Genomic DNA, 21,067 nt, shown 5'->3' on the forward strand with positions numbered 1-21,067 from the left:
TATCATCTCCGTGAATGGAGCGTTTCTTGTTATCATAATGTTGGCTGGTAATTGCGTCCGGAACAACTTCGTTTGTCGTGCGCGTCGGGAAGGTGCTTTGTTTGCCACCGTAGTCATCCCGAGGTGGTATCGCGTTAGGGTCCGTGTGGCATGCGAAACTGGAGTTCGCTTTTGTTGGATCTCACGTTTGTTCTTGGGGTCCGAAACAGTACCGGAAGGTGTCCGCTACCCGTTTGAGTAGAATTTTCGTAAAATGTGAAAGAAGAAGTGGCCGCGCTAACCCGATTCGGCGTTCATTGTTGTAAGCCAACATTTGAGTATTCCGCTTCGCCCACTTCCTCTTGTTTTTACCTTACAACAACAACGCCAGCAACCCTCCCGCCCGAGACCGGTAAGTGGCCCCTCCCCGTCCGTTTGTTTATGATACTGATAGATTGTATAGTATCCTCCAATCTAAAGAACGAGTAGGTGATGGGAGCGCGTTGGCGCGGTGTTGATAACTTGTGCTGGGCTGACGGAATCACAGATTCCAAATTTGAAGATGCCGGTTCCCACCCCCTCCGGGGCTCTTACTGTCGCCTTCCGTGTGCTCTGTTTGCGCTGCCTTCAGGCCAAAGCCCGTGGGATCCAGTCCCACGACTGCGTCTGGTCCTCGACCAGTTCAAAGTGTGGGTACTGCACGTCGCAGCACTCGCCTTGCGTCCCAGTAGGTTTTCTTGTGGGGTTCGGAGTTTGGTTTGGTTGGCCGTTGCTGACTTTGGTGAAAGCTGCCCTGGTTCCTTGGGGAAGAGTTTGCGGCCCTCCTGGCCGCCGAAGAGGCCACCCCCCTCATCCCCGCCGACGTCGTCACCGCCGCCACCGAGGCCAATTGGGTGGCCCTCCTGGCCGCCCAGAGCGTGCCAAAGTTCCGCTCCGAGGCGGAGCGTGACCTCTACAAGGAGGCACGCGCCACTCGGGCTGCCCTCGAGTTGGGGCTGGCCGTGAGTAGACCCCCTTCCCCTCGTGACTCGGTGTGGTTCCGATGCTGACTCTGGGCAGCAAATTCAGTCATCGCTGCGCCGTCTCCGGATGGAACAGGAGAGCGTTCCTGCTCTCTTGGGGGAGTTGGTGGCTGCTGTGGGCAAACTGCCCACCGCTGCCGCTCCCGCGGTCGCTCCGACTCGGGGTGATGGAAGGAGGGAGGGGGAGGATGGGGAAGTTGGGGCGGCCTATGGGGCCTAGGTGGGGGAAGACCTTGTGTCAGAGGGGACTCGGGCCTGGCCCTTCGCGTGGGGTCACTTCGACCCTTCGTCTCTCATGGTGGTAGCTGCTTGTTGCGACGCCGGTGAGACGTTTGGGAAGGGTGGCTCCCGCAAGGGTTACGGTGGTGAGTGCACCCTGGCTCGGAGGGTATTTTAGTTTAGAGTCACAGACAGCAACGACTCTGTTTCTTCCGCTTTGTCTTTCCCTCCGTGATCATAGTTTTGTTCCTTTCCCGTCTCCCCTGCCGTAACCCCTCCGAGTAGTTCTTGAGGTGGACCTGGTAAATCTGGGTATTCCGTATGAAACTCTCTGAGTTTCTGGGGAGAGTTCATGAAGTTTGACGCTGGGTACCACTCCGGGTCCGGATCGTATCCGACCCAACTAACCCTGTATTGTAGTTGCTTCCGGTGGAGCCTTACGGCGAGGATCTTTCCCACTTCCCATTCCTCTACGCCGTCTATCACTTCGCTGCTAGGCTCAGGCGGATCCTGACCAGGTAGGGGATTGTTCGGATCCTTCATGAGTACGTCTGGTGAGAACACATCGTGTATTTGCGAACCGGTAGGTAGTTCCAATCGAAATGCGTGCCCAATCCGTTCCAACACCGTATATGGTCCGACCCATTGTTGGCCCAGCTTGCGGCTAGGACGAGAGTTTTTCAAATTTTTGGTCGATAGGTACACTCTATCTCCTACGTCCCAGTCGATGGCCCTTCGGCATCGATTCGCGTGCTTAGACATTTCCTCTTGTGCCTTTGTCATGTTTTCCTTTGCATGGACCCATGCGGTATGCATTCGGTCTGCCACCGCCTTGGCTTCCTCTCAGTTTAGGGTCTCCCTGGGGGGTTGGTGCTTTTCGGAGTGTTCCAATTCCAACTCGTACGCGGATCGGTTCCGTACTTGAGTCGGTAGGGGGTCATGCCAATGGATGCGTGGGGGAGTGTCATTTGCACGCGGTCCATTATGGGGATGAGTTCGCTCCAGTTATCCTGATAATGGGATACGAAGGGCCTCAGTCTCTGATCGATGTATTGGTTCATGATTTCCGTCTGCCCATCGGTCTGCTTATGATAGGCAGTTGACAGCTTAACCTTAACGCCGATAATTCGACAGAACTCTTGCCAAAAGGATGATACGAATTGGGGTCTGTGGTCGCTTACAATCGACTCCGGAGTGTGTCCGAATCGGTATATCCATTCGATGAACAATTGCGCCATCTGGCGTGCAGTTGTGGTTTTGTAGCAAGGTATTGTCACCGAACTCTTTCCGAGTTGGTCCATAAACACTAAGATGCTATCGTATCCATGCTTGTCCCTTGGGAACTCCTTGAAGTCCATGGTGAGGTGTTGCATAGGGTATTCGGGTACGGGTAGTGGGTGTAGAAATCCTTGTTGCGCAAACAGTCCGCTTCCATCCCGACCCAATGATACTTTGGGGCGAGCAATTGGTAGGTTTTCCTGTCATACTGACATTCATTGTACTCAGTTTGCTATCAAACTCAAGAGCAAACTTAGAAATCTCCTCCTCAAACCTATAAGTCACCATACATATCTTGGCTTATCACACCAACAACAGAAGCAATACTACTCAACGATTGCTGCAAACTCTTCTACTACATCTGTTTATGCTACATACATCACGGCATATTATTTGGACACTCATTGAACAAGTTATTAAGAAAATCTCCTCCTTAAGGGGGTGGGCCAATACTACCACATGGCATATCTCTACCAACTAGAGGCCTAGGAACATGAACGATAGCTCTAGAAGCTTCTACAACCCTCTATGATTCATTACACGTCATCGCTCCTTAGTTACCCACAAGATTGGTTAAGTTATGACATAATTTATCTATAGGTACTCTGACCTTGGACCTCCTTTTCACTTCCTATAGGCTAGAAACCCAAGAGATGGTTCTATGGGATTCTCTTACGTTCACTACATGATTAGCAAGCTAGTTGTGGGTCGCACTTGATTTCTAATACATTTACCAAGCCTGGTTAGTCATGAAAAGTCATGGAAAATGAGAGAACTACACTCCTTTGGCATAAATAGGATTGCCCTTTCCTTAAGAAAGGGCAAGCAGGCAATACAGTAAATCGACTATCACATACTTCCCCGTCTTTTACAAGCTTCCAAGCATTCATCTTGTTACTCCTTGTTTCTGAAAAGTCAGTGAGGTGTTAACCTCTGACTTACCCCTGAGTTCCCAGACTCAACATTTGTTGCAACTTGTCTGAACAACTTCACTACATCACACACCTGATTGCTGCGTTGTGGAATAGTCTAAGCTACAACCCTTTGGCTCTGTTTCCTAAGACAGTGTGTTGTCTTAGTAAAATCATCCCTTCCTTGGGTGGCTAGATTCTCACATCTGGTGCACCCATCATTACACCTTGCCTGCTTCAAGCTTCAACTATTTCTATAGCAGCACTTCGATACTACAATGGAGGACGACCAAGCTCCTACAACTACTGCTGAACAGCAGATGCAACAACTGTTTGCCTTTATACAAACTATAGCAAACAAACTTGAGAATTTGGAAAACACCTTTCAAGCCAACACTTCAGCAACACAATCTTCAACTCAGACACATCATACAGAGCTTCCCACAGCTCCTCTGGCTATTTCGAGTACCCCAGGTGCACTTCCTAAAGTGCAAACACCAGATTTATACCATGGAGACAGGAGGAAGTTGAAGGGATTTCTTATGCAACTGGACATCTACTTCACCCTCAGGCCTCATCAGTTCACCTCAGACATTCAGAAGATCTATTTCGCTGCCAGCTACCTCCGTGGATCTGCATTCAACTTCTTTGAGCCATATCTTAGAAGACTTAGTGGCAACAACCAAAATACCACTACACCTTTGATTACCTCTTATGACCAGTTTCAAGAGGAACTTACCAGGACCTTTGGAGACATCAACGAAACTGCTACAGCAGAAAGAGAGCTACAGAAGCTATGTCAAAAGACCTCTGCTGCTCAGTATACAACAGAATTTAGGAGAATCACTTCTCACTTGACTTGGAATGAAGAAGCCTTAGTCTTCACTTACTACCAAGGGCTCAAGAGCTCTATTAAGGATGAACTCAGCAAAGAAGAACGCCCTACAACACTTCAAACGCTTATAGAGAAAGCTGTCAGACTTGATGATAGGCTTTTTGAAAGAAGAAAGGAGAAGAACCAAGACTGGCATCCAACAAGAAATTTCAACAATTACACCTCTACACCAACTGCTAAGGACTCAGCACCTGAACCTATGGACTTAGACGCCTCTATAAAGAGATCTACAGCAAATCCAGCACCTCAGCCTACAGGATACCCTCAAAAACTGAAAAGGGGTAAACTTACCCCTCAAGAAAGAAAACACAGAATGGACAACAACCTTTGTTTATACTGTGGCAAAGGGGGACACAGAATTCAGGAGTGCTATTCAGCACGGGGGAGTGCTGATTCAAAACATATAGCAGCCTCAGACACAGTCACAACTGCTATTCCTGAAAAACTTGAAAAATCCCTAGCAGGCACAACTTCAACTGAGACTATAACTTCTCCCCTAGACAACAAAGATGTGTCGATGGTGCTTTCTCAGAGTCTCACACACCTGTTAATCCCTATTCAACTCCATTTCAAACAACAGGTGTTGTCTACAAGGGCTATGATAGACTCAGGGGCAACAGGCAACTTTATATCTCAAGACCTCATCTTGACACACCAGTTACCTACAATTCCCAAACGCACTCCAGAGTTGCTCCGAGTCATTGATGGAACTCCTATCAGTTCAGGTTCCATTACCTGCAACACCCCAGTACTCAAACTTGAGATTCCCCTAGGAAAATCAACATTTTCAGACACCATCTCTTTAGATGTTATACCAATGAAGTACCCAGTTATCCTAGGTCTTCCATGGCTTCAAAGGCATGATCCAACTATCAATTGGAAGCATTTATCGCTTGGGTTTAGCTCAAATCCTGAGCTCAATACTGAAAAAACCCTTCAAGCCTCAGTTACCCCTATTCAGGTCCAAGACTCAAACTTGTCCCAGATCAAGGATTTTGACCAAACTATGGACGATATATCATCTCTGATATGGGTTAAACCTTTCCAACCTGTCCTGGAGATAGCAGCTACTTCAGATTTGGAGAAATCATCTCAGGAGGTCATTTTGCCTTTAGCATACCAAGACTACCAACATCTTTTTGACAAGGCAAAGGCATCAATTCTGCCAAAGCACCAGCCTTATGACCATGAGATACCACTCGCAGAAGGCTCAATGCCTCCCTACGGCCCTATCTACTCTCTATCTGAATTAGAGCTGAAAACTCTCAGAGAATACCTAGATGAGAACCTTAGTTCTGGCTTTATCAGACCTTCTTCCTCACCAGCAGGAGCTCCCATTCTCTTTGTCAAGAAGAAAGATGGCTCCTTGCGTCTCTGTGTTGATTATAGGGGCCTTAATGCAGTCACTGTTAAAAACAGATATGCTTTACCCCTTATCCCTGAGCTCATAGATAGGCTCTCTTCAGCAAGGATCTTTACCAAGTTAAATCTCAGGGGAGCTTATAACCTGATACGCATCAAGGAAGGTGATGAGTGGAAGACAGCATTCAGAACACGCTATGGTCATTTTGAATACCAGGTAATGCCTTTTGGGCTTGCCAATGCACCTGCTTCTTTCCAAGCTCTCATGAATGATATTCTAAGACCTTACTTGGATATCTTTGTTGTTGTCTACTTAGACGACATTCTTATATACTCTTTAGACACTCAAGAGCATGTTCTACATGTTAGACAAGTCTTAGAGAAGCTATCTCAAGCACAACTCTTTTGCAAACTTGAGAAATGTCTTTTCCATATGTCTCAAGTTGATTTCTTAGGACATAGAATTTCAACAGAAGGCATTCAAATGGACCCTGAAAAGACAAAAGCAGTACAAACGTGGCCTATTCCTTCCAGCATTAAAGAGGTTCAGTCTTTCCTTGGGTTTGCCAACTATTACAGGAGGTTTATACCAAGATATACATCCTTGGCTTTACCCCTTACTCAATTACTTCACAAGGACACTTTGTATCACTGGGATAAGACACAGCAAGATGCTTTCGATGCTCTTAAAGGAGAATTTAAAGAAGGGAAAATGTTACTACACTTTAACCCCTTGAAACCTGCCACTCTTGAGACAGATGCCTCAGATTTTGCCATTTCTGGAATCTTATACCAAGCTCCAAAAGACAAACAAGAAGAGCTACAGCCTGTGGCATTTTACTCAAGAAAGCTATCAGCAGCCGAACAAAACTATCCCATTACAGACAAGGAACTGCTTGCCATAGTATGTTCTCTAAAGCATTGGAGATGCTACCTTGAAGGGGCAAACTATCCTATCACTATTTACAGTGACCATTCAAATCTCTTGACCTTTACAACCACTAAACAGCTCAATAGACGACAAGCAAGGTGGTCTGAACAACTAGGAGGTTTTGACTTTGTTATAAAACATGTCTCAGGGGCCAAGAATCAAAGAGCAGATCTCCTCTCAAGAAGACATGACTACCAAGATTCTGCTAAAACTAGCAATACAAAGGCTCTGCTAGACTCAGCAAAGCTTATAGCAGCATCTTTAAGCAACCCTAGTACTACAGAGGACTTAGGGGTAAACTTATCCCCTCAAGACCAAGTTGCCCCCATTACCTCTTCTCAGGAACCAGAGACCTTTAAAGACTATACACCCTCAGCAACACTTCTTAAAGCATTCAAAGATGCTTACAACCATGATCCCTTTGCGAAAAGAACTTTGGAATACCTCCAGAAGAAAGGTTCCTCTCTTGAGAAAGTTGGACTACAGAATTTCTCAAAAAATCAGCATGGACTTCTCTTATTCAAGAACTATATCTATGTCCCAAGGGATAAACGATTACAGCTACACCTCCTACAGCAGTTCCATGATGCTCCAGCTGCAGGGCACTTTGGCTTTGCAAAAACTTATGAACTTCTAACAAGAAAGTTCTACTGGCCTAGTCTAAGGACTACTCTTCAAGACTATATATCTTCTTGCACTACTTGCAACTTGAACAAGCCTACACGGCAAAAGCCCTATGGCCTCTTGCAGCCTCTACCTATACCAGAACGCCCATGGGACTCCATATCCATTGACTTTATAGTCAAGTTGCCTCCTTCTATCCCAAAAGGGGGTGCTACCCCTTATGACTCTATCCTTGTGGTGGTAGAAAGGCTCACAAAAATGGCACACTTTGAGCCTTGCAATGAGACTATCACAGCTTCTGAACTTGCGTGGCTATTCCTCAAGGTGGTCTTTAAATATCATGGAATTCCTGGACACTGGATCTCAGATAGGGGAGCAGTTTTCACTTCAAACTTTTTTAAGGAGTTCTCTAAACTCTTAAACATGGAACAACGCTTCTCTACAGCTTATCACCCTCAAACAGATGGCCAGACAGAGAGAGTCAACTCTGTACTTGAACAATATCTAAGAATTTATACAAACTATGCTCAAGACAACTGGGCAGATCTTCTCCATCTTGCAGAATTTGCTTACAACAACACAGTCTCTAACACCACAAAAGAGACACCTTTCTATGCAAACTATGGTTATCACCCTAGGTTTGAAGTGGCAGAACTGAATTGTCCTGAAAATTTCAAAAACCCTTCTGCTACTGAAAGAATCATCTACCTTAAGGGCCTCCAGGACTATCTCAAGGTTCAAATACAGCGTGCACAAGACGAGCAGGCTCAGGCCTTTAACAGGGGGGTGGTTGCACCACAATTCAAAGTTGGTGATCAAGTCTTTTTGTCTAGAAGACATATCACAACTACTAGACCTTCAGACAAACTTGATACTAAAAGACTTGGACCTTTTAAGATCACAAGGACTATTGGCAAGAATGCTTTCGAGCTTGCATTACCACCTACTTGGACTATCCATAATGTCTTCCATGCATCTCTCTTGTCTAAGGCACAAGAAAGTTCCTTAAGACCACTTCAGTCTCCTCCACCTCCTGTTCTGATCTTGGATCAACCAGAATATGAAGTAGAGTCTATCTTTGACAAAAAGACACTTAGAGGTCAGGACTACTTCCTCGTTAAGTGGAAAGGCTATCCTACAAGTGACAACACTTGGGAGCCTAAGAGAAATCTAAAAAATGCATCTAAGCTCATTCTAGAATTTCTTTCTAAGAAAGCCACCTGGCTAAAGGGCAAGCAGACAGCCTACAAACGTCCTTAAAAGGGGGATCATGTCATACTGACATTTGTTGTACTCAGTTTGCTATCAAACTCAAGAGCAAACTTAGAAATCTCCTCCTCAAACCTATAAGTCACCATACATATCTTGGCTTATCACACCAACAACAGAAGCAATACTACTCAACAATTGCTGCAAACTCTTCTACTACATCTGTTTATGCTACATACATCATGGCATATCATTTGGACACTCATTGAACAAGTTATTAAGAAAATCTCCTCCTTAAGGGGGTGGGCCAATACTACCACATGGCATATCTCTACCAACTAGAGGCCTAGGGACATGAACAATAGCTCTAGAAGCTTCTACAACCCTCTATGATGCATTACACGTCATCGCTCCTTAGTTACCCACAAGATTGGTTAAGTTATGACATAATTTGTCTATAGGGGTACTCTGACCTTGGACCTCCTATAGGCTAGGAACCTAGGAGATGGTTCTATGGGATTCTCTTACGTCGACTACATTTACCAAGCCTGGTTAAGTCATGGAAAGTCTTGGAAAATGAGAGAACTACACTCCTTTAGCATAAATAGGATTGCCCTTTCCTTAAGAAAGGGCAAGCAGACAATACAGTAAATCGACTATCACATACTTCCACGTCTTTTACAAGCTTCCAAGCATTAATCTTGTTATTCTTTGTTTCTGAAAAGTCAGTGAGGTGCTAACCTCTGACTTACCTCTGAGTTTTCAGACTCAACATTTGTTACAACTTGTCTAAACCACTTCACTACATACACCTGATTGCTGCATTGTGGAATAGTCTAAGCTACAACCCTTTGGCTCTGTTTCCTAAGCAGTGTGTTGTCTTAGTAAATATCATCCCCTTCCTTGGGTGGCTAGATTCTCACATCTGGTCCACCCACCATTACACAAAGAAACAGGCCAACAAATTTGATGGAAGCATCTACACCAGTCCAGGTTTGGGGCTGTTGTAATGGACATGGACTCAAAACAAATGTCTGGTATGAAACGCATATAACGTATTATGAATCTATTACTAATGCATTAAGGCCTTGGACGATATCTGTCAGATATGTCATACTGACATTCGTTGCACTCAGTTTGCTATCAAACTCAAGAGCAAACTTAGAAATCTCCTCCTCAACCCTACAAGTCAACATACATATCTTGGCTTATCACATCAACAACAGAAGCAATACTACTCAACGATTGCTGCAAACTCTTCTACTACATCTGTTTATGCTACATACATCACGGCATATTATTTGGACACTCATTGAACAAGTTATTAAGAAAATCTCCTCCTTAAGGGGGTGGGCCAATACTACCACATGGCATATCTCTACCAACTAGAGGCCTAGGAACATGAACGATAGCTCTAGAAGCTTCTACAACCCTCTATGATTCATTACACGTCATCAGTCCTTAGTTACCCACAAGATTGGTTAAGTTATGACATAATTTGTCTATAGGTACTCTGACCTTGGACCTCCTTTTCACTTCCTATAGGCTAGGAACCCAAGAGATGGTTCTATGGGATTCTCTTACATTCACTACATGATTAGCAAGCTAGTTGTGGGTCGCACTTGATTTCTAATACATTTACCAAGCCTGGTTAGTCATGGAAAGTCATGGAAAATGAGAGAACTACACTCCTTTGGCATAAATAGGATTGCCCTTTCCTTAAGAAAGGGCAAGCAGACAATACAGTAAATCGACTATCACATACTTCCACGTCTTTTCCAAGCTTCCAAGCATTGATCTTGTTACTCCTTGTTTCTGAAAAGTCAGTGAGGTGTTAACCCCTGACTTACCCCTGAGTTCCCAGACTCAACATTTGTTGCAACTTGTCTGAACCACTTCACTACATCACACACCTGATTGCTGCGTTGTGGAATAGTCTAAGCTATGACCCTTTGGCTCTTTTTCCTAAGACAGTGTGTTGTCTTAGTAAAATCATCCCTTCCTTGGGTGGCTAGATTCTCACATCTGGTGCACCCACCATTACAAGATATTGATGACCACCATTTCCCTTGGCAATGGCATGTACAACATGTTATTATATATTGTACAATCCATTTTAAGAGAGGCATTTTAAAAGCTGTAGGAACAGCCTTTTCTGGCAACTTTTTACGGCAGCGCAATTATTATATGTGTCAACCCAAGCAGAATATTTTAAACTCTGCAATTTAATTATAAGTAAGTATATAACGTGCATGTATAACGAAAGTGCCAAACAAGCGAAAGTGCCAAAATATCGCGACTACCCCATAAGAATTGCGATAAATCCACCACAACAATATAAATTAATTAAAACTACTCGGAGTCCTCTTCCTCAGACCTGTCTATTACAATCTGACAAGTGCGCGCATTGTGTCCAGTCTCACCACACTTGCCACAGCGACGTGCATGGGTTTCTTCCCTTGGCTTCCGACCACTACTTGCCCTTATTTCTTGCTCTACTTGCTGCACAACGTCCCTCTCGTCCTGTAGCTCCTGTGCTACCTGTTGACTAAGTGATCCTCCTTGCTGTAGTCGTGTTTTTTTAGCTCTCCGGCGCTTGCTTAGCACTTCATTTGCCTGTCGCAGGTTTTGGTTCTCTGCTTTTAACAATGCTAATTGATGCATTATTTGCAATGCACCCTTTGTAAACTGGTCAACAGCTGCATAGATTGAGGTTGGAGAGCTATTTTGATGATGCGCAATTCGGTTTTTAATGAAAGTAGACTGTGATACAGCTTCAGTTGGGTTATTTGGTGTCTGAGAAACCCATGGTTGAGCGGTGTTTGGGCGAGAGGTTGGAGGTGTTGGCGTCTTAAACCTAAGGTCAAGTGTAGATATTACACTCTTAGGGCTAAATGGAAGAAGCCCAGCACCTCGGAACCCTCCCTGAATATTGCTTTCTGTCATTGCAATGTTAAATGCAGCGTGGAAGGCAGGAAAGAAGTCATCCTTAGTAATGTGAATAATATGAGCCCGCATCATATCTTCAATTTGCCGACCATAAGCTCTCTTTAATGGGCCAAAACAGCCAACATCAAGTGGTTGGAGTATATGGGAAGAGTGAGCAGGCATACAAAGCGTAATAATGTTGTGTTCTTTGCAGTACTCCTCAAACTTGTCTGAGTGGTGGCTCTCATGACCATCAAGGACTAACAAGCGATAACCACCAACACTCCGGGGCTTTGTGTGCTTCTCAAAATGCTGAATCCAATCCATACCTCTCTCGTTTGTAGTCCAGCCATTTGCAGTAACAGCGATTACCCAATCTGCTGGAAATCCGCTATTCTCATACCAAGATGCAAGGTGGTTTTTACCTGCCACAATGACAAATGGCGGCACTGCCCAACCTTGAGAACTAACGCCTTGGATTACTGTAACCCATTCCCGATTGCCAGGCTGCACCTTTTTTGCCTTTGCCCGCCCATCTGAGCTCGTTACTACCGTTGCGCTTGAGATGACGCCCATCATAAACCCAGTCTCATCAAAGTTGTAGATATCTGCATTGTTGATGCCATACTTTAGAATTGTGTTCCATACAAGCTCAAACCAGCCACGAATGACTTCTGGATCTTCGCACTTAGCCCTCTGGTAGTCGTATTTTCGCTGGAAGCGTGTCCGGAGCTCTACATGGCGCTTAACAAAGTTTGAAGCCCAACGTGACCCGACGCGTGGCGCGTCGCGTGTTGCAAGTAGTCGATTTGCCATATCTTCAACAATAGACAACTGAGGAGGGAACCCTTTAGCAGCTAAGTCAAGTATATACTGAACAAGAACTGATTCCTCTAGGTTACTTAATTTCCGTAAGTTGGCTTGGATATCGCGTCGTGAAGGTACGCCTTGTAAACGGTGACGTAGCTTGCGGTGGTCTACGGAATAGATCCTAGCTGCAACTCGAAGGCGCAAATTTGGGTCGCTTTGCATAGCTTGGATAGCTAGCACTAATTTGCTTTCATCATTTTTATGGCGCATGTTTTGTTGTGGAGGAATTTAACATTTAGTTGGGGGGGTTGGTCACCGCATGATTTTGGCACTTTCACTTGTTTGGCACTTTCGTTATACATGCACGTTAAATGTATTTGTAATATATTGCTAATATATTACCTAGATAGCATAGATTCCACAGAGCAGATTTGATTCTGGGCACTACATAAGAAGCAGCTTTGTATTTCTTCTGGGTTAAATGCTTCTTGTTCATTAATGGATAATGAATTGTTTTTCCAGACTCGTCGACATACAAATGCTGTTGAGCAAACACATTGGAAAAGCACATCACTTGGAAAGCAATTGTCAATATTGAAGGCAATTCAAATGTAAGTGTTAGGGTAATATATTAGCAATTAATCTATTATAGGGGCCAAATACTTGATGAGACAGACCTAAAGCAATATTTAGGGAAGGTTACTCATGGTATAAACCACTCTTGGCGTTCAAATAGCTTATCATCTCGATTTACACTTCAAGAATATCGACACCGTATGATTGATGTTCTCTCCCTACCTAATACATTACTAATGCATTTAGGTCGAAAACGACAACACCATGAGACTGATCATAATGATGGTATAAGTATTATTTCAAGTGTCTCATCTTCTGGCTCACGGTCACAATCAAGATCAAGGTCACGATCACAAAGGTATGTAATCTACATTAATGCATTAGGAATGTATTGTTAATGTATTATAGAGGGGGAACCCTTCGGCGCGTTGCGTCAATTACTTCTGCCTCACAAGCTCAAGAGATTTCAATTGAGCGATCACGACTTGAACTTCAAGCTGAAACAGCACGGGTACGCCGAATGGAACTTGAGAAGGAGAAACTTGAGTTGGAATTGATAACTCTCCGCGAAGCTGCTCGAAGTAGAGCTGATCTATAATACATTACGAATGGATTGTAAATGCATTGCATATCCATTCTCCATTCCTCCTATAATCCCATTGATAACCCTTCGCGAAGCTACTTGAAGTAGAGCTGATCATCCTATAATACATTCCTAATGCATTCCAAATACATTAGGAAACCATTTACTGGCTTTCCTCGTCATCTTCATCCTCGTCATCCTCATCTTCGTTCCTCGTCATCCTTATTCTCATCATCTGGGATAGTCTGTGCAGCAGAAAGAGGGCTAGAAACTATCTCCTCTTCCTCCTCCGTCTCGTCATCTGTCAAGTAATTCCACACATCACAGGCATTGGTTGGCTTGGTAGGTGGACAGGCTATAATGCATTAGTAATGTATGGCAAGCTTTGCCTTGTGGGAACCCGTGAGGTGGGCTCTCAAATTCCCGGTGTGGCTGCAACGGTGCTGTAATACATTAGCAATGTATTAATAATGTATTAGAAGACTTCACTCACCTTGGCCTCACATAGTCGGAATTGAGGATCGTCCATCAGCTCAGCATCATATCTCTCTTGTTCTGTCACGACGTCCTTGCGACAAAAGAGTTCTCAGAACCGACAATAAGGAGCCCATCATCCTAATGCATTATGGATGCATTAGTATGTATTAATACCAGGTGAAGTTGAAAGGTCGGAAGTTGTGGAGGATTTATTTGTGGGGGGGTCAGCCGAGGTTTTGGCGGGTGTGGGGGTGGGTGGGTCGACTGAGGTTGGGGGAATGGTGTTGGCCATCGATTTATACCTCGTCTCATCGAAGGTTAGACTATGATATACTACGCAGCGCATGGAAAAGGCGAACTGAGATTTTATTGAATAGAGCAGGGAAAGAACGAATCGAGATAGCGGAGCAAAATATACGCGCACGCCACTGGAAAAAATAAGTTCAGAGTCCAATATCGAAATGACCCCGCCAACAACGACACCAGACCAGGTCAAAGACCCCCGCCGCATCCTCCTTCTCGCCCCCTCTAACGCAGCCGCCAGCACATTCCTCAAAGGTCCTCGGTTCCCTTCCCTCAGAAATACCGAACTAACAACCCGCAGACCTAACAGGCACCCCCGCACCACCCCCCAGCGCAGAAACGGGGAGCCTCGCAGGTTCATCCCACGTGCTCAGCCTCCAGACCACATATTACGCAGCAGACGTCCATATATGGATTGACATCATCAATCCTGATGGGATCAAGGGGTGGGCGGACGCGTTTTGTGAGGAAGAGGCGGCAGAGGTCCTTGCCGCGGTTGGAGGGTACGTAGTTCTCCTTAACCGTGGGAAAGGAAGGGCAGGATGGGATGAGTTAGAGAGGGTATTGAGGGAAGTAGATAGGGTGGTCAGTGTTTCTGAAGGGAACGAGTGGGAGGTTGTTCGTCTCGGTGTTCTCCTTGGTGCCACCGCTGGGGAAGACGACGAGGGCTGGGTTGAAGGCTGGGAAGTCGTTGATGGAGCTGCAACGGGGAAGAATGAGTTTGGCGAGGTCGTTGGGGTGGAGAGGGTCAGAGAGGCACTGGAGGCTAATGAATGGGTTGGTGGAGACGGAAGGCTGGAGGAATTGGAGGAGCTGGGCTTTGGAGGGGATGTAGGGGGGGGCTTTGAGATTGGAGAGGAGGACGTGGAGGGGATGACGAGGCCGATTTTTGGGAAGGATGAGGGGGAGGAGGAGGAGAGTGTTGAGGGGATGGAGGCGTTGATGTTGAAGATGCAGGCGATGCGAGGTGAGGTTTTGTGCGGGGTCGTTGGGATACGTGGATGCTGGCTAACACGGAGTGTAGATTTAGGTGCTGATATGCCGGAAGCGGAGAGGAAGAAGTTTGCTGCTAAGGCTGTTAGGGATTTAATGAAGACGTTATGATGCATAATTCTGTTTTGCTGATTTCCGAGAACTTTGATCGTCTTATTCTTGGAATGGCAGGGCTATGAACTCGGAACCTTGCCAGTACTGAAGGGAGGGAAGGAACGATGCTGTCCAAAAACTGAAAAGGCGGAAAGGAACGATGCTGCCCAAAAACCGAAAAGAGGGGAAGGAACGACCCAGCCTTCAAAATAATAACATGGGAAGGTGCATCGATTGCTCCTTTCTTGACAAGCGTTCTTTCCCCTACCCAACACATGTCCACACACACATACCAGTGGCAAGATGCCGCGCTCATGCTTTCGCCAACCGCTCAGCGATGGCGTGGAAGGAGCTGATGCAGTCATGCAATATATGAGTCTTCAAGCAAACGCAGCGCTACTCGCGCCTTTCATTTCCATTATAATATACAGTAAGCCATCATCTATTCATACTTAACTATCCCACATCCATTTTTAACCCTTCGCCTCAAATCTCCCCCTCCCTCCTCCACCTTACTGGGTCTTCTTCTCCACAGCCTTTCCCCTCATAGCCTTCCGCCTCTGCTTCATCATGTACGAATACAGCACGTAGGTGCCCGGGACATAAATCGCCAGCATCGCGTAGTAGAAATATCCCCACAGCTCCGATACCTCGTTCGCGTACGGGATCGCAAGGTACATAAGCCAGCACTCACTCGCAATGCCGAGCGGGTACAGCACAATAAACGTATTATACCTCAACCACCCCAGGAACTCAATCGTCTCCCCGCTGAGCGCCATCGCAAAGTATCCGTAGCGAATCACCTCCGTGACACCATGCGCAACTAGCAGACTGATGAACACCGGGCTCTTCGCGACCTGCGGGAACGGAGTGACAGTCCCCCAAACGACCAGGAAACGCGACGCAACCTGCATCAGTGTCGTCATGAAAGGCGAGCGCACAATTCCTATCCAGCTTGTCAGCTCAACAAATCCACATTACCCCATCACCACACGCGACCTGACGCCCACACACACACACACACAGGACAGGGGAGACCCACCGAAAGCAGAGTGCACAATCTCAAGCACGGCGAGCGACTGCGTGACCTTCCAGAAGATATCGACTTGCGGGTGCACGTACTCGAGGCCCCAGACCTTGAGGGTCAGCCCGGCGTGCCAGAGGAGCGAGAGCCATGAGAACATGGACACAGCATTGTAGCCGAGGAGGTAGTTCGCTTTCAGAGAGTTGGACGCCGGGCGCGGCGCGGCTGCGGAGGAGGATGTAGCGGCGTCAGGCATTTTGGATTTGGTCGTGTGTGAAGTGGAGGGGAGGAAATGAGGAGGGTGAGTGAGTGAGGTAGCTCAGAAATTGTTAGAAATATTGCCAAGAGTTCGTTAGGGAAGGTGAGGGTTGGGCGGTAGGTCGGGGCAGAACAATTGTTGAGCACCTACAGGAGCATGGGCTCGCTGAAGCGTGTGCTCTGTAGGAAGCTTTTTTCTTCATTTCTCAGGAAATATTAATATTATATTAGAATTATATTCACAATATTTATCTTGTTAATTCCTAGCACTGCACGTAACTATAACAAAGTACCTGACTGAGTACGTACGTCCTACCTACGCCATCTCTCGAGTAAGAAGTAGAGACTCTCATACCCCCTTAATCTGGCAAAGAAATAAAAATCAAAGCTCACTAATCTCCAGCAACAGCAGCGACACTAGTCGCTTCCATCCGTCATCTAACGCTTCGACCTGCGTGCCTTCCGCTTCTTGCTACAAGTCTTCCGGTTTGCCTTCCGCTCCTTCAATACGTCCCTCCGAGCTTTAGTCTCCTTCTTCTTCTCCGCAATGCGCGCCTTGAACACAACCTTTCGTGCCTCCGTCTCCTTCTTCATCCTCTCCTTGTGCTCCTTCAGCGAATCCCTCAATGGCTCGACCTTGTCTTTCGGCTTCTCCTTCTCCTTCACTTCTTCCTTCGTCACCCTACGTCCCAACCACCCACAGGTACTCTGAGAGCACTTCCCAGTAGAAACCCCCGCCTCGCTGGCCTTTCGCTGGTATTCTTTCGCCTCGTCAACTCGCCCTGTCAAGCGCAGCCACTGCGCCCGGCTATCCACCTGTGCCTTCAGCAGCGCAGCTCCAAGCGGCTCGCGCACACGATCTGCAAGCTCTAGCCCAGTGGTTATAGCTTGCGTTGCTAGTTCACGTCCCGCCTCCGCAGCTCTCGCACCTTGTACCTCGGCCTGTTGGCGGCCAATGTGGGCGACGAACTGAGTGTGGAGGACGGCTTGGTTGCGCCACTCATCGATACGCGTGAGTGTCTCGTCAAGGTTGAAGTCTCTAGGGAGAACGTCGTCATAGACGCGCTGGCAAAGCTTGTCCAGGGTCTCGTGGAACCCACGGGTCCACGATGATCCTAGATCAATGTGGAACGTCTTGTTAACCTTGGGGTGCTTGGTTGTGACGACTGCGATCCGGAGATTGCCGTGGGCCTCGTGGTGAGCAAAATGGAGGACAATACCGTAGTGTGAGCTGTATACGCGCTCTATATCGACGGTTTCGTTGTTGCGTGTGACGTTGACAAGCATGGCCTCCTTTGCGAGCCAACTCAGCTTCGTGGCAGATGGGATGCGTATGAGGACTTCCTGATCACCGAGGCGTTCAGCAGTGCATACCATCTTCTGGCCATCGTAGGGTTCAGCGACGGCACCAACATCCTTAGATTGGACAAGGGATATGCTTGTTGAGCTGGAGAGAACCTCCACCACATCAATCATCTTGGTAATGGTCTTCGTCTGAACTCGAGACGTATATGATGCGCCACCGCCAATTACTGCCGATTCCGTGGTGGTCATGGAGGTAATGACGGTAACTGGCGACGGATGTGTTGGAGTCAGATTCCCATTGATCGACACTAGATTTGCAGGTATCGGTTTGAAGCTGTAGAAGTTCGCAAAAATGGATGCCAGAATTCCGGTAATCAATAAGCCCACGGGTACCAGATCTCTCCATCCAAGTCCCGTCAGAAACTTGGAGACATTTCGTGAGTTGGTGGCCTTTACGCTGGTGAGTCCTTTGACTGCGGGACTAGTCTTGGGGGCCTGGCGGACTTTGGATCTAGAGGTGCTAGCGGCTTCAGACGTCTCTCCTTGCTCCGTCATAGCCCGGAATGTGATATAAGCCAGGTTCTTGTTCATCTGGCGAGCATCAATACTCATGAAAGACGCCAAATCAATTGGCAGTCTGAGATGGACAGTTCCCCTCGGCATGCTTGATGAGAACATGGCTTCCAGTGACAAGTGAATGGGGTGATGACCAAGTGGGATTTCCCACTCGAGTGGCTTCTCAAGCATTGGCTTGTGCGTGATGAAAATCCGTGCAATGTTGTGCCTACTGGTAAACTCGCTAGCAGCAATCCGCGTTTCGCGCATTTCCTCCGTATCGTTCTCGGAGCAGTAGAAGATCGAGAGGTGAGGCAGTTCCCATTTTGGCTGAACATGGAATTCCCCGTTTTGAGGCATAGAGCGGTAGGTGTTTTTATTAAGCGTCAGCTCCAGAATACCTTCCTTACCTTGCGAACTTTCAGCACCAAAGTTAACTGCTTTCAAGCATTCCTCAACCTGGAAGTTCCAGCCAGACGAAGGCATCAACTCGATTTCTGGTGCATGGTGCGATCCAAAGTCGCTCACCGGGATGACATTATAAAATGTCGCTGAGGAGCTGTTTGATAGTGGATCGTTGTCCATGTAGGCGGCAACAGCACTTCCAATCTTGCGAATAATATCATGCATCGCGCCACGGCTGCCTACATACAAGATCCTCAAGGGCACAACAGTTGTCAATATTCGCGTGCTCATCATAGTCTGGCCGAGACTAGCTGATATCCGGTCTGGCATCCGGTTGCCACGGAGTTTCAAGTACGGAGTTATCGCTTTAATCTCATCCTCGGAGAGATCTTTCATAGGAAGGCTGGCGATTATCGGACCACGGTGGGCCTGTGGCTCCTCAAATAGGATCGGCTGGTCTGAAGTTCCGGTGGTAGTCTGGAGGAAGCTCTCTGCACTTTGGCCGATTTCTTGCGCATCTGCTTCCTCGTTATTTCTATCAAGACCGGGTATACCACCTGTGGCATGGCTCTTCTCGGATTCCGTGTCATCGAAACTGTTCTCTGTGTCGGCAAGGCTCGTAACATCGTCTGGGCGACAGTAATCAGCTGAGGCTACAGATTCAGTTGCGTTCCCATCTCTGCTCTCGATATCGTCGTCGACAAACTCGTATGTAGAATCTGTGAGACTGCCTGCGTCTGCCTCTCGTGGCGGGGTATTGGTAGCCATGTCTTCGGCCGAGTCGGGATGGTCCTCAAGCCAGTTGGCTATTCTTTCATCGACTCCCTCAGGAACCACGCCGTCGGGAACTGGATAACCAAGTTGTGAGTATATGGGCCTGTGTGAAGTGTTTGTTGTGTGATTCGAACCTGGATCGGCACTGGATAGTGGCATGACGTTAGCCGTGCTGTCTGATGACGCCTGAGTAATAACGAGAAACGAGCGACGAGAAGCGACGACCAGAGGGTTTTTCTATCAACAAGCTAGTGAAGGAAGGACCTACACGGATGACCTGACTACTAGATTTTATGAGCTCAGGTTGTTTGGGTCGATTTCGAACTATCAGGTCCGGTCCAGCGCAGCACCAAGTGGGTTGAAACTAGCCAACGATGTCGACTTTGACAGGCTGACCTACCAGCGAATAGAGTTTCGGCGGAGTTATAGCTCCTTTGTAGTTGACCAAATTTCGTTAAATAGGCAGTTCCTGCTCTCTTCACATATCAAACTGTACGGGATAAATACTTGAACTGGATATAACACGTTGTATGTTTCGTGGTCTATTGGTGACGCGGACGAGGATAACTTGGTGGAGGAGGGATGCCTGGCTGGTTAAGGTGGGGTAACCAACCGTGTGCCGATAACGATAACGCCAAGGGTGAAGTCGCTGTCAGTTGGGTACGATTACTGGTGCGCAAGGGTCCGTGCACCTGGACTACAACTGCAACTATAACTATAGCTAGCTTGTTGAGTTGAATGACTTTGATATCATAATTATTGTTCTAAAGTTTATTTTATTTTCATTTATTGTTGTGGTGAACGTTTAGAGCGGCGACGTGGGTTTCCAGCTGGTTGTTATTCAGCAGACGGACTGACGGTCGGCCACACACCCATTTATCAAAACTGGCATGAATTCAACCCATCCACCCAAAAATGGAGCTGTATAGATGCAACATCCTGCCGCCACTCACCTCCTACTTCCCAGGCCACTGGCCATGACACAAACCTCGTCCTCGCGACGTGGAACATAGATGCTGGCGAATCCCTCCCTCAAACCCGCACCTCGGCCATTCTATCTCACCTCGGCAACCTCGCCCCAGCACCTGACATAATCTTCCTGCAAGAAGTCTAGTGGCCATCGTTGGGATTACTCCTGGGCGACGAGAGGATCCGCGAGGCTTGGTTTTCAAGCGAGATGGACTCGAAAAACTGGGGCGGGCAACTATTCGCAACGACGACTCTGCTTTCCAAAGAGCGGTTCTCCCGGAGAGTGAGGATAGGGCCCCGTGGAGAGTAAGTTCCAGAGTAAGTTTGGAAGAGATGCGTTGTGTTGTGATATTTTCCTCCCAAATCCGGGATCAGCTTCTGAAGAAGAAGAGGACGAGAAGCACGTTCGAGTGGTTAACATGCATCTTGACTCCCTGGCGGCCGTACCTTCTTGTCGCCCACATCAACTCGCTACTGTGGCGTCTAGTCTCCGCGGTGCAGAGCGCGGACTGTCGCGGGAGACTTTAACCCTGTGTTACCGGACGATAAAACGTTGGTTGAGGAGAATGGGCTTGTCGATGCGT

At 47.1% G+C, this 21,067-nt stretch overlaps 4 protein-coding genes across 4 annotated transcripts; 1 reads left to right on the forward strand and 3 right to left on the reverse strand.

The window, feature by feature from the left end:
* Window positions 1-13,527: 13,527 nt before the first annotated feature.
* On the reverse strand, window positions 13,528-13,856 carry VC83_05661 (uncharacterized protein; the record flags this gene model as incomplete). Its single annotated transcript, XM_024469277.1, has 3 exons — window positions 13,528-13,682; window positions 13,728-13,770; window positions 13,821-13,856. The coding sequence occupies 3 exons, from the start codon at window positions 13,854-13,856 to the stop codon at window positions 13,528-13,530; spliced, it is 234 nt and encodes a 77-aa protein (XP_024323102.1).
* A 258-nt stretch (window positions 13,857-14,114) lies between these two features.
* On the forward strand, window positions 14,115-15,488 carry VC83_05662 (uncharacterized protein). Its single transcript, XM_024469278.1, has 3 exons — window positions 14,115-14,362; window positions 14,409-15,074; window positions 15,132-15,488. Exons 1-3 carry the CDS (start codon window positions 14,266-14,268, stop codon window positions 15,209-15,211), a joined length of 843 nt encoding a protein of 280 aa, XP_024323100.1. The 5' UTR covers window positions 14,115-14,265; the 3' UTR covers window positions 15,212-15,488.
* On the reverse strand, window positions 15,489-16,643 carry VC83_05663 (uncharacterized protein). Its single transcript, XM_024469279.1, has 2 exons — window positions 16,236-16,643; window positions 15,489-16,139 (listed from the first exon to the last, which is right to left on the reverse strand). Exons 1-2 carry the CDS (start codon window positions 16,471-16,473, stop codon window positions 15,706-15,708), a joined length of 672 nt encoding a protein of 223 aa, XP_024323101.1. The 5' UTR covers window positions 16,474-16,643; the 3' UTR covers window positions 15,489-15,705.
* Window positions 16,644-16,717: 74 nt separating this feature from the next.
* On the reverse strand, window positions 16,718-20,146 carry VC83_05664 (uncharacterized protein). The gene is made up of 2 exons (XM_024469280.1): window positions 19,783-20,146; window positions 16,718-19,659 (listed from the first exon to the last, which is right to left on the reverse strand). Exon 2 carries the CDS (start codon window positions 19,506-19,508, stop codon window positions 16,914-16,916), a length of 2,595 nt encoding a protein of 864 aa, XP_024323105.1. The 5' UTR covers window positions 19,509-19,659; window positions 19,783-20,146; the 3' UTR covers window positions 16,718-16,913.
* Between the last annotated feature and the right edge of the window lie 921 nt (window positions 20,147-21,067).

This window comes from Pseudogymnoascus destructans (assembly GCF_001641265.1).
Source record: "Pseudogymnoascus destructans isolate 20631-21 unplaced genomic scaffold scaffold_14, whole genome shotgun sequence".
NCBI lineage: Eukaryota > Fungi > Ascomycota > Leotiomycetes > Thelebolales > Thelebolaceae > Pseudogymnoascus > Pseudogymnoascus destructans.